This window comes from Dermacentor albipictus, chromosome 1, assembly GCF_038994185.2.
Source record: "Dermacentor albipictus isolate Rhodes 1998 colony chromosome 1, USDA_Dalb.pri_finalv2, whole genome shotgun sequence".
NCBI classification, from domain to species: Eukaryota; Metazoa; Arthropoda; class Arachnida; order Ixodida; family Ixodidae; genus Dermacentor; species Dermacentor albipictus.
Genome location: NC_091821.1, coordinates 90,406,853 through 90,419,171, shown reverse-complemented (window position 1 = coordinate 90,419,171; position 12,319 = coordinate 90,406,853). Strand labels below are relative to the sequence as shown.

Below are 12,319 nucleotides of genomic sequence, written 5' to 3'. Positions count from 1 at the left end.
CGGCCGGCGGAGCAATCCGAGCGCGCCGAACACGATTTTTTTTCTTCTTGCAAGTACATTATGTGCATTGAAACAGTTTCTTCCGTATCAGTAATGAATCATATTGTTAATATCGGTAAGTTTGTGGCAATAACGTAGCCATGTCCACTTTGAGGGGACAGAAATAGATGGGCGCGCTTAGCTGCCAGTGACGTACAAACACATGGCGGGCATGCTGCGGAAACTACGGCATCTATGTTCACTACTATCTTAATACCGCACGTTTGCGCAAAGGGTAGGTGAATATCTTAGCTGTGTTAGAAGCGTTGGCGTATGAATAAGGTACCCCTTTAACGTATCAGTGTAAACGTGGCTACTATCGTTGCCGCTCACGATTTGTTGCGTGCCCATGAGTGCAGATGAGAAGAATCGAAAGGCGCCTTTTTTTGTTGTTGACCACAATTATGTTGTTGTTGTTGACCACAACCAGTGGCAAGTTCGGGGTGCGATCATTACATGGGAAATAAAAAAAAAATTGAATTCTGACGACAAAATTCAGGGGTGCGATCATTACGCGAATGCGATCATTATGTGAGTAAATACGGTACTTGCTGGCCACCACAGCCTACAGCACTTGTTATCCCACTGCTGCTTTTCAGCAGAGCACTTATTTTTGTTAACATGAATAACGTTGGCACAATTATGGGGTGCTTTAATAAATTCACTTTGTTTTCTCAATGCCACCGACATGAAGAGCAAGCCGTGTAAACTACCTCGATGAGACGATCACAGTGTATTCTGTCTGTCAGCGAAGCGAAATGCTCTTGCATCACATCTCCCGATCATGTCTGTGCTTTAGTACAGGGTGCTGCTTTGCAGAGCAGGCGCACTTTCCATATAAGTTTATTCTCTTAGTTACTATTTTGTGTAAGAAACAAACTTTAGTCAATTTTTATGCCTACATGAGCAGCGATAGACATGAATGCCTCAGCTGTGGTGATCAGACTTCATGCAGTCTGCACTCGCTAGTTGGTTGTTTGTACGTCATGTGATATATGGCCACACCCTGTTGGTACTTGAAATCGGTTACGTGCGGTAGTTGTTACAAGTCGGATGCCAGATCATAAAAAATGTGTCTCTTGCTAGCAGACGAATAGCCCATTACAGAAGCGAGCAAGCAGCACCCTGTTGTGCTCCATGCAAGTATCACAATTTATGATGTCAACAATATTTGTGGAGCCTGCAAAATGTTGCAGAGATCCCAAGCAGCCACTAAATGCGTCATATTGATGACGATGTCGCAATGTGCTGTCAAATCAGATGAGCATTCCTACCTAATTTATAACCATATTAATATATGTTCTAGGCAATGTCCACCAATAATACTCTGTCAGATGTACATACATATTCAGGAGAATCGAACCACATTTAGAGTTTGAAATTTTGGTGTCAGTGTTCCTTTAAACAAGATGCACAAAACACCAAAACACACCACTGATTTATTTGGCAGTATTTGCCCGATTTTAACATGTCCTCAAATCAAACGCGTGACCACAGATGATTTGATAAATATGTCCAAAGTGGAAAAAGTAACGCAGGGAATGACATTAAAGCTACTAAGCAAAGTAGAAATCCACTGGGCACCCAATTTATTAGCACGAAAAATAAGCAAGGGTCTAATATGCGTTGCACAATGGCGGCCAATTTTCTAAAGTCAGCTTGGCCGCCATACATCTGTGTTTTGAGGTAAAGCGTACAAACAACTTGAAAGAGATTTTGGTTTCGTATCCAATAGCACCACAGAGGCAATTCTCGGCCCAACTTTCTTAAACACACACACACACACACACACACACACACACACACACACGCACGCACGCACGCACGCACGCACACGCACACGCACACACACACACACACACACACACACACACACACACACACACACACACAGGAGTGCGTTAGGATCTTCCGATAGCAGGCCAAAAATTTTCGACGGGAGATGATGTAGGTTTGATGCACTCACTGTGCTCAAGGCTTCGCTGACAGACACTGACACTAGAGGGGTCGCTATTGGGGTCACCACAGGGGGCAGAGGTGCATGCAGACAGGTCAAGTTTGAATTATCTGGAAACAACCACCTTTAGGATTGCAAAAACGAAAGTTTGGGTGCATAGAAATGCTTGGGCACTGTCTGGGAGAGATCCTTCAGTTGGGATCGAGTCAGTGGAAAAATCAAATTGGCCAGAGTCGAATTAATGGAAGTCTCCTGCAATGAAGTCACACCCGACACCAAAATACTTTCATCATATTCAATATTCGCATAACTGATGTGTGCGAATATAGAATTTTTTTAATACAGATAGAATATGAATACTTAGCTCTGAATATTGAATTGGATATTGAATAATTATGTGCACATGCATTTATTAGCAAGTTTAGCTATTTTAACATGTTCGATCATTACAATGACAATGTCAATGTTAAAAAATGAGAGAGCATGTTGTTATACTAAAAGACTATATTTGACCCATGTTACCTTGGGAAATTGAGTAATTTCACTAGCTGTCTGTTGTCGCCAACCTGTGCCTTGATATATAGCATCAAACTCGGGTATTTGACCCTGTGCCAGTCATCACTCATTGCATTTGCTGACAAACAATAAGCTTAGGATTGGGGCATCACTGTTGAGAATTGGCCCATTGGACCTGTACTCCCGGAAAGAGCATACTTGTTGCATTTGGATTCCTTTGCACATTTTAGATGGACATATTAGGAATATTTATAGATGTAATAGTTAAAGTTTATAATATTAAATACATACGTGTTTATGACATAGAGAACCATGTGAAGAAGGTAGGGGATGAGATGCATGTTGCTTTGGGGCCCACCACCACCACTGTCTTCGCTGAAGGAGCGCTCAAAGGCAAAGCGGCTCAACAGAAGCTTGAGGTCATGAAGTGTTGACATGTAGCCAACATCCAGGTGACCCGTGCAGTCCTGGATGTATGTGTTGTGCCTGCCATAAGGCAAAGAGACCCATCAGTGACCTGCTAGATACTACTTGTAAGCAAGATGGGGCCATATTTTCTAACAATCCATTTCAATTTCCATTCTTGTGCTGAGTGGCCGATTCAACTGACAATAGAGGCTCAGTGATGTTTCAGCCAATCAGAAAGGGCAAAATAAAGTGAAAAATGAAATGAATCATTACATAATATGGCCCTTCGTCACACCATAAAATGTAACAAAGCAAGCTATTGTTATTGCGCATGCTGTGCGTCCCTTCTTCGTTCGACGTCCTGTCTTTTTGCGTGCCAAAGTCTAATAAGAACTATTACAGAGGAGTTACATAAAAAGGAAAAGAAAAACGAACATATGCAGGCTTTTTAGGACGAAAATAGGCCAATAAAATGTATATGTAAACCTAAGATACTATAAAAATAAGCAGTAAAATCATGCCTAGCTAGAACAACACAGACACATGCCATGACTCAAGGCAAGCCATGCTACAGACTTTTGACTCCAATGGATGCTACAATAAGCACACCCAAGAAGAAACTGGCAATGATGAAGGAACACTGTGCCACTATAGCTATGTTAATAGGAGCACTGACGAAACAATTCAGAAACAAATTATGAAAATAACTCACCTGGCAAGACAGCTGGCAAATTGTGACTCAGGAACTTGTGGCCCCCAAAGGGGAAGAAGACCATTGCACTTGGTGTTTGCATTTTGTAATGCTGCACTCTCCCATTCATCACGGCCCCTGGCATGCCTGTATAGATCAATCACATGTACAGCTTCCGTACTCAGTTCTAGGGTTGCTAAATTTGCACATAATTATCCCTTCCTAGAAATACTTATGTAAACAAATGTGGGCAAAGTAAAGCACACATACAGGACCGCCTGGAAAGTCGGTGACAATACTACTTTTCATATGACTTGCCTCCATGGTACAATATGTTGTAACCTTGATCCAACACTGTATTGCATTTCCTTGGGGCAAGGGGTGAAAAGAGACCCTTAGTGAATTAAGCTCCAAAGTATACATCAAATTGTACATCAAAGTGTACATCAACTTCTGGGGCCACTGGTGTTGTGGTGTGCAGGTGTGCAAATCACGCGGCACTTTTTATATGTCGAAAGCATGAGTAAAATGTGGAAAAAAGAAAATTATGTAGGCCATCAGACACTGAAAATGACTGAATGGGGTGTTTTAAGGTGCAATAACAGCTTTCCCATTGGAAGTCACGCCCTCAATTAAACAATACTTTAATTATTATTATCTAATTAGCCGATTATTTAGTACACAGAAATTATCCAGGTGGCAGAAGAAGACTAATGACCAAGCACTGTAGGTCTCACAATCATATTTTACCACTTTTTTAAACAGCTTGGCTAACATTAGCTGGGACATCCAGTATAATACTGGCACTTTGAGCTCATAAAGTTGCAACGATGCAGTTCTTTCAAAAGCTGGGATTGGTTTCAGTAATTAACAAAGGCTTGCATAATTTTTTTCACATGAAGAGATTCATATGATAAGGGGCTAAAGGCTTGGAAACTAATATTTTTGAAGCTCACTCTGCATAATATATGTGGCTACACTTTTTTCCTGCTGCTTCCATTGATTGAGAGGACAATGCTTCCTTTATTTCCAAACTTGTATCCTATCTCTGCACACATTCACATATCAAAACTCAAACAATAGCCATGTAAGCAAAAATGTTGAGAAGTGCAAGTCTGCTTATCATAAAAAAGGAAATTAATATTTTACTGCCTACTACACCTTCTGTATTTTCTGGACTATAGCTCGCACCCACTGTATAGTCCTGCAGGGGCTAATATGGGTTTAAAATGAAAAGTTTCTCTTACATTGTCCCCGCCCTGAGTATAACAGAAATGAGGTGTTTTAGCTTGTCTGTAACAAGTAAACTGCTGGCAAGCAAAAACTTTACTGTTGACCAGTAAAAGCCTGAATACTTTATAGGACTCTGTATAGGAGCCCCCCCCCTGCAGTACTAAAAGCCACCAAAATTACCCTCTTCAGCACTGTGAGAACAAAACAAGTCAAGCATGTCGGATTCGACAAATGGCTCCTCAATGTCTTCACCACATTCAGAATCTTTAGTATTTGCACACGGTCAACTACACTGAGCTTGAACAAAGCCGTGAAGGTGCATCATTTGCTTGCAAACTGTCATGGTGTTTCATATTCTACTGCGTACATTTCATGCATAATTGCTAGAGCAAGCTAGGAATACTGCTTCTGTGCAGCAACTGCCATTGAGGATATGATTTCATTATGCGATTTAGCGTGCAAAAAGCTCCCAATCACAGTCTGGCCTCTTTATCTTCCAGGTATCTCAGTTATGTCCGATCTTACGAAATAAAATCATCTATAGTCCGCAAGCATAGATAATCCACACCCCACAACATTTCAACTTTCAAACTTGTGAAGTGCAGAAAATATGCTACTTCTAATGACTAGCAGTGCCAACACTGGCACACATATAATATGGCAGATTGAACCTACCTGACAGCAGCCATGTGGCAGTCAACATGGACTATATTGAAGTGTGTAACTGTTGTGTACCCAGGTGTCTTGCGAGGCTTGGCTTCAAAGTCATCCAGATTACAGCGCTTGGTAAAGGTGTAGATACCAAGCAGCTTGCTGGGTTGGAACTTGTAGCCCTCACGACAGATTATGCACACAAGTCCTGCCTCTTCACCCAAGTCCTCCATTTGTTTTAGAATTGAGCTCTTGGCTGTCACCTGCAATCAAGACTAAGTCAGCACAGCAGGCCTGCCTGGAACATTCTGCAAATCCTAGTGGGCTATCACCCAAACCACCAACAGCATCACCTCACTTTCACACTGCTTCTGCACATGGCTTCTATGACTGAGGCTCACTTTAGTAACACCGTTATGAAATGGCATAAGATCATTCTGGCATGTAGTAGTGCCCGATTTCAACAAAAACTGGATAAAGGTCGGAGAGGCTATACTAATCAAGATACAGCAACATTAGAAGGATGGAGGAATAAAGGCAAAAATGTCAGCCAGCAACATATTGTACAACAAACAGTTAGTGTGAGACAGCTAGTCGAGTGGTTATAAAAATGTTTAATTCTGGGCTATTCCACGCAACTACAATATAATCATGAGGCATGCAATAGTGGGGGGCTACAGATTAATTTAGACCACCTAGCGTTCTGTAACATGAACCCAATGTACGGTACACAGGCGTTTTTGCATTCTGCCCCCATTTTGAGTTCAGTGGTAAGGTTGGAAACCGATGTGAAAAAGAGAAATGTAGATGCCATGAATATTTCTAACAATATAATAATTTTAATATACTATAATAAATACAGTTGAACCCACTTATAACAATATCCAAGTGCCATGAAAATTCCATTGTTATAACTAATAATTGTTTTAACCGTGTGGCACGAGAAAAAAAAAAAAAATTGGGGATGACATAGCTGTTCCGTGAAAACTATAATGGCAGGGAGGCGAGTTCTCCTCCCCACCACCTTCCTCCATCCGGCTTCTGACTGTGTTGAGTCGTTTAACTGCTTTCTGCGCGCTCTGATCGCGTATTGTTAACAAGCCACAGCTGTCAGCATTCAGGAATGGCACTGCTATAACAACTGCAAAGAGGGGTCACGGGTGGCAAGTGACATACGAGCTCCCCCGAGGCATCGCTTTGGTGGCCCCAAAAGGTGCCTTTTAAAAAGTGTGGGAAGGTTGCTGTGGCAACATCTGAGCTTGAGAAATCCAAAAGAAATGCTGGGACATAATTGCCACAAGCATCTCGCCACGTACTTCCCATTGGCTCGCATGAGAAAACCGCATGTCTGTCAGCCCTGCTTGCTTTGCGCAAAGCTTGCTGACATCCTTCTCCAAGGTATCCAGGTGCTCCACGTAGTGAAGCGGAAGGTCCCGCATGAAAACAAGCCTACGAGGGACTGAATCATCTGCCAGGCCTCTTGTGAGGACAACGTTGAGGCAGCCTGCCCTATTGCGTCATCGCTGCCGTTGTTGCCGTCACTATCCGATGCAAGCCTGTTCGCGACAATCGCCTCATCGGTTAGAAGCACTTAGTTTCCAAACCTATAGCAGTGCGCTTTCTTTTCATCAGCAACGTCATGCATTGCTGATGATCACCGGGCGGATCAGCCATCTTCCCTTTTGGCGGTGAGTCAAACGAAGCTGAGAAACAATGTGGCCAGGAATGACTTCGACGCAAAGAACTAACACAAGCACGAGCAACTTAATCCGTTAGCAGAATTGCGCAGAATGAGGGCCAAAGAATAAAGAACCAACTGTGAGAGCCCAGTGAGCAATCTGGGAACAGCGCCAGCAGTGTTGTCAGCACAGCTGGCACGCTCCATTCGTGTTTCGGAGGGTGGTGCAGCGCAGAGCTAGGGGCACAGCCCATTCGTGTTCGGAGGGGTGGAAGGGCAATGGGAGAGATGTGCACGAAAAAAATTTGTTCAAAATTTTACCTTGCAAATGAACACATCCCCACCCTTTGCATAAATTAAAAAAAAAGTCTATTCATTGTGCGAGTAATTACGGTAACTCATGAGAATACTAATTTGGATGTGTCACTGAACTAAAAAATTTGAGCATGTGAACTAGTAGCAACCATAAAGAACAAGCAAGCTAAATGTAACACGACAAACGCGAAACTTGAATTGGAACAAAAGGCCACACTTGGCAGTTGAAATGGCATGGAGCTTATGAAAAGCTCCAATTTGTTTCGAAGAGAGAAAGGTGATCATTGCCTGTCTTTTATGCTTCAGAAAGTGATCATTGCTTTGCTTGCTTACCTTCGAGTATGGCTACAGTTAAGGTAATATTTTGCTCTCTCCAAAAAGTAAAGAACATGTGATGTGCTCCATTCTCTAGGGCTGCCCTAGCCTTTCCTTCTGTCCTGCGTAATAACTCTGCAGCACCTTGCCTTAATGCTTTGCCCTGCAGAAATTCTGTTTTCTACGTATCACATCACCTGTTACGTTCATTCTCTTACACAGAGCTACCTGCTGGACTAGTGTACACAAGTGAGCTTCGTCGAGAAAGTGGCCAACGCTGGACTCACACTGGCAAGCACGGTATCATTTACACACTTTCTGCCTTCCCCAGATGTAATATCCTCCAATTTCTTTCTCCATCAGCATGTTGGCATTTGCCACACGTCTAAAACCTTTGTGACGGCAGCACTTTATGCTGCTATGTTTTCAACTTTCGTTCACACTCATTAATCACATTAAACACTCAGCAGAAACAGAAAAAAATGTGCATTGCCAATGCCTAAATTACAGACAAACAACAAAGCAAACTGGTGGTTACAACACTGTCTACAGTTGAATCCGACTATATCGAACCCGTTTACATTGAATTATTCTTTATTTCGAACAATTTCTGAACACGGTATAGTTACAATAGGTTATAGTTAATATAATATAATATAGTTACAATAGCCCCCATCAAAATGCGGCCACTGTGGCAGGGATTTGATCCCGCAACCTGGTGCTTAGCAGCCCAATACCATAGCCACTAAGCAACCACAGAGGGTGCAAGGCACAGTTCCCGGTAACCGTGCACATTCGGTTGACTAATTGCCAGGGGAGGTACCCTGTGGCATGAGTGCAGTGGCAACAGAGGAAGTAAGATGCTTGTGGTGCTATTTGTGTGTACACTGCGTGTGGTGTCTGCAGAGGGACAGCCTGTGGACAGCGTGGTGGAAGAGTCACAGAGTGTGGAAATAAGGGAATATCTTGCAAAGGCTCTGAGCAATGTAGCGTACTTTACTGCAGACTGTAGGGAATGTGGCTGTTCACCACTTTTAGAAAAAAACCAAGATCGTAAGCAGATTCAAAGGCAGGCTTGAAAGAGAAATCCTCGAGGCTGGTCAGATAAATGCTCATGCTGACTTGTGTATTAGTGCACCGTCAGTGCATCTGATGGTCAAAGAATTAATGTTCCTCGCTCATGACTGAAGTTCTACATGCTCCTTTTCTTCCTCCTTCCGATGCGTTTTTAAAGATGATTTTCTTTTAAGCTATTTGGATGTGCTGATGAAGCTGTACCCACACTAGTTTCATTATTGATGGAGTGATGACTGCTCCTTTGTTAGGCGTTCTCAAAGCACTTCTGCACTCCCGTTTGCAAGATATGTCGAACCAACTAACCCAACAGCTTATTAATTCTAAATAATGGAATATTTGCAACAAACATGTTGGCCTGTCGACATTCGTAATAAACTCACACAGGCAAACCACCACAGTTCTGGTGATTTGACTGATCGTTGAATATATGAATTCCTAGAGAAAATGATGACCAGACTACCCCCAGTGGGGTGCAGTTCATCTGTGGCAGAACCGATTTAACTCTGAAATAACATGTAATTTATACATGGACTTCTATGCAGCTAAATGGGACCATGGTGATTGGTTTGAAATAAGCAAAAATTCAAGTTAACAAGGTCTAAATATTTAAGCTATAACTGTAATAAGCACACAAACAGGAGTACCATGTAGACTCATGTAAGGGCCATACTTTTTGCCGCGATTTTGACGAAGTGCAGCTATTACACGGAACCAAGCCATTTGGTCTGATTTTTCAGACAAAACATGCTGTACAAGATATGCTGCAATCCTCCGTGATTGGCCACCACCACAATCAACAGTAAACAGCATGTATTTCACAAGGAATTTATTCCTTTATTCAAGCATGCTGTGGACTTGACTACGCGCCTTAGCTATCACTGCCACTGCTTCTTACGCTCAGTTTGCCAGCACATTCGTGGATTAAGTGATCGCCCGTGCCATCCATGGCATGAAAAGATGCCAGCATTATACGTCATCAAACGCTTCCTCCCCATTGCAGACTCCTGGCAGCTGACAGATGAGCCGAAAGAGCTGGCTGAGAAAAACTGCACAAGGAGAAGATGGCACCGGCAACTTGCGCACTGCCTCGGAGGGGCACGGAGGAGCTGGTCATGGCTGTGTCCCGGATGTAAAGAGGTCAAAGTGCAGCTCTCAACACCTAATAGCAGTACGAAAATTCTCTGATGTACATGATTGGCATCAGCACACTGAACGCAATTGCTTCTAGGTTCGAATTTTTAGAGTGCAGCTCTTATGTGCCCATTCCTGCAGCGAGTGTCGGCACTGTCCCTCTGACCAGGCAAATGAACACAGCGGGCGATGAAAGACTGCGATAGCGGAGAGAGTGCGAGAAGGAAAGTGGAGGGGGAGGGTATGGTGAAAGTGTGAGAAGAAACGCATAGTGCCACACAAGACGGACTTTGCGGTGACGATAGCTACAAGATGGCACCAGAGTAGCACGCATTGTCTATATGGAAACAAAGTGCTGCGTGAGTGGAGGTCTGTCTGTGGCAGCTCCAGTGAATCATGACTATGCGTCACTCACACGTTGCCTCTCACCATCGTCCAATTGGCGAGGCAGTTGTGCCACACATCGCCCCATTTGTAGTGTACTGTACGAAATAGATTGTCCCCACCAGCGAATATATTGTGAAATGAAAACATGTATACAGCTGCACTCAAATTTCACATTAGAGAAGATTGTAACTGTCGGTGAATTATTATTTTTAAAAATTTTGGGCTGCCAAGTTGGGGGTGCGGCCCTTGCATAGGAGTTTATATGGTAAAAGGGAAGGGGGGGATGCGGACAATGGACTTGAATGCTTTCCAGCTGAAGTAATAACATTCACTAGATTCATGCAGTTGAACAGTCACAACTTACTTGGCCCTTCTCATTGGTGTGCATGCCTAGCTCGCCTAGCTGCTTCTCCCGCATGGCCATTGCGAGCCGCTTCTTCTCATCTCTGGTCTGTTTGCGGACCTCTTCAATTTTCTGTGCCACATTGGGATTTTCTTTCAAGGCCTCCATAAGATTTTCTGCCAGTGAGCCAACGTGCTCATCACTTGACACTTGTTCCAGGCTGGACATTAGAAAATAACAGCATCGACTTAACATGGAAATTTGTGTTTAAGCAACACAATAGCCCACACAGTGAAACATAGACTAGGCATGCATAAAACACAAGTGGGGGGGGGGGGGGGGTAAGAAATATATGCGAGAAAAACTACTATGCTATGAAATTTCTCACTTAAGATCTTGCATATCTGGCAACTAAACAAGGATTAATAGAGCATTTAACCCAAGAAAATTACTCACTAAGAGAAAATGACTCCTGCACTGCTTATGCATGCGCTTTGAACATCGAGTTACCAAACTGGGATACTCAAGCGTTCTACTTGCAATAATTCTTGGTTCTGTGGGTGCCGAAATCAAACTTGACCCCCTACCCGCCATTTATTTCCACACTTTTCTTAATTTACACAATTAGGTTTGCATGGAAGTTTCTATATTAAAAAGCTTTTGCAAGTGCCATTGCATTTTGGAAGCTTTTGTGAGAAAAGCTTAGATGAAAGTGATGTGTACAATGTACAGCTATGCCCTTTTTTGGCTGAACACATTGTTTGTACTCATAGGCACATTCTACGCTTTATCACAGTGATACTTAGAACTTATAGGTAGGAACAGACGAGTTTTACCAAGCTGACAGTGGCAGCTGAATCAAAAAGGGTTTGTTAAGTATTGTGGCCAAAGAATGGTGATCATACAGCTTTATGCCAGCATGACTTCGCTCATGCATGCATACATTTCCAGTACATGGTTGTGTTCTGCACATGAAGTAATGGTCTCACATGAAAAATGCATCCTTATTCTCAAATCTCATTGTATAGGAGGCATCTTCCAGTGCCCCCCCCCCCCACTTCCCCAAGAAAGAATCAACTTCAAAGGCACCAATGTGTCCACCAACAGAGTAATTACACACATATACACAGGTCATGCCAATGTAGCAAACTGTTATGTTATATTAGCATTGTTATTGAACAAGGGAAGGAAAGAAGTAGAGGCATTGCTTCCAGGCCAACTTGCGTAGATATGTACATTTGCTTTTCATCATCAGTACATGTGCTGGACATTAAAAACCAGAAAGAAGCCTGCCTCGTAGGTTCTGACCATTCCAATGTCACGACATGGGGGTGTCATCACAGCACGCCTGCTTGAGGCTACAGAAAGGTCTTGCATCCATATGGTTGAAGACAGCACAGACATGCAGAAGAAACACGTGGAAGATGACAACAGACATTTCCAGTATTTGAAAGTTTTTCTAGTGAATGATCCAAATACTTCAAAATTGCAAGATGCTTGGAACAAAGTTAAAGGCAGGGCCTTTGTCATTCATCAGTATGAATGACAAAGGCCGATGACATGTATAATGAAGTCATA

The 12,319-nt window shown here is 42.9% G+C and overlaps 1 protein-coding gene across 6 annotated transcripts in view; it reads right to left on the bottom strand.

The window, feature by feature from the left end:
• poe (E3 ubiquitin-protein ligase-like protein poe) overlaps positions 1 to 12,319 on the bottom strand; it is a 549,262-nt gene that overhangs the window by 36,661 nt on the left and 500,282 nt on the right. For all 6 annotated transcript variants that reach the window (XM_065455076.2, XM_065455078.2, XM_065455079.2 and 3 more), the window contains 4 exons: positions 10,763 to 10,961; positions 5,520 to 5,758; positions 3,633 to 3,758; positions 2,804 to 2,998 (listed from right to left, as the gene is read on the bottom strand). In XM_065455076.2, the coding sequence (XP_065311148.1) occupies positions 2,804 to 2,998; positions 3,633 to 3,758; positions 5,520 to 5,758; positions 10,763 to 10,961 (759 nt within the window). The remainder of the gene's footprint in view (positions 1 to 2,803; positions 2,999 to 3,632; positions 3,759 to 5,519; positions 5,759 to 10,762; positions 10,962 to 12,319) is intronic.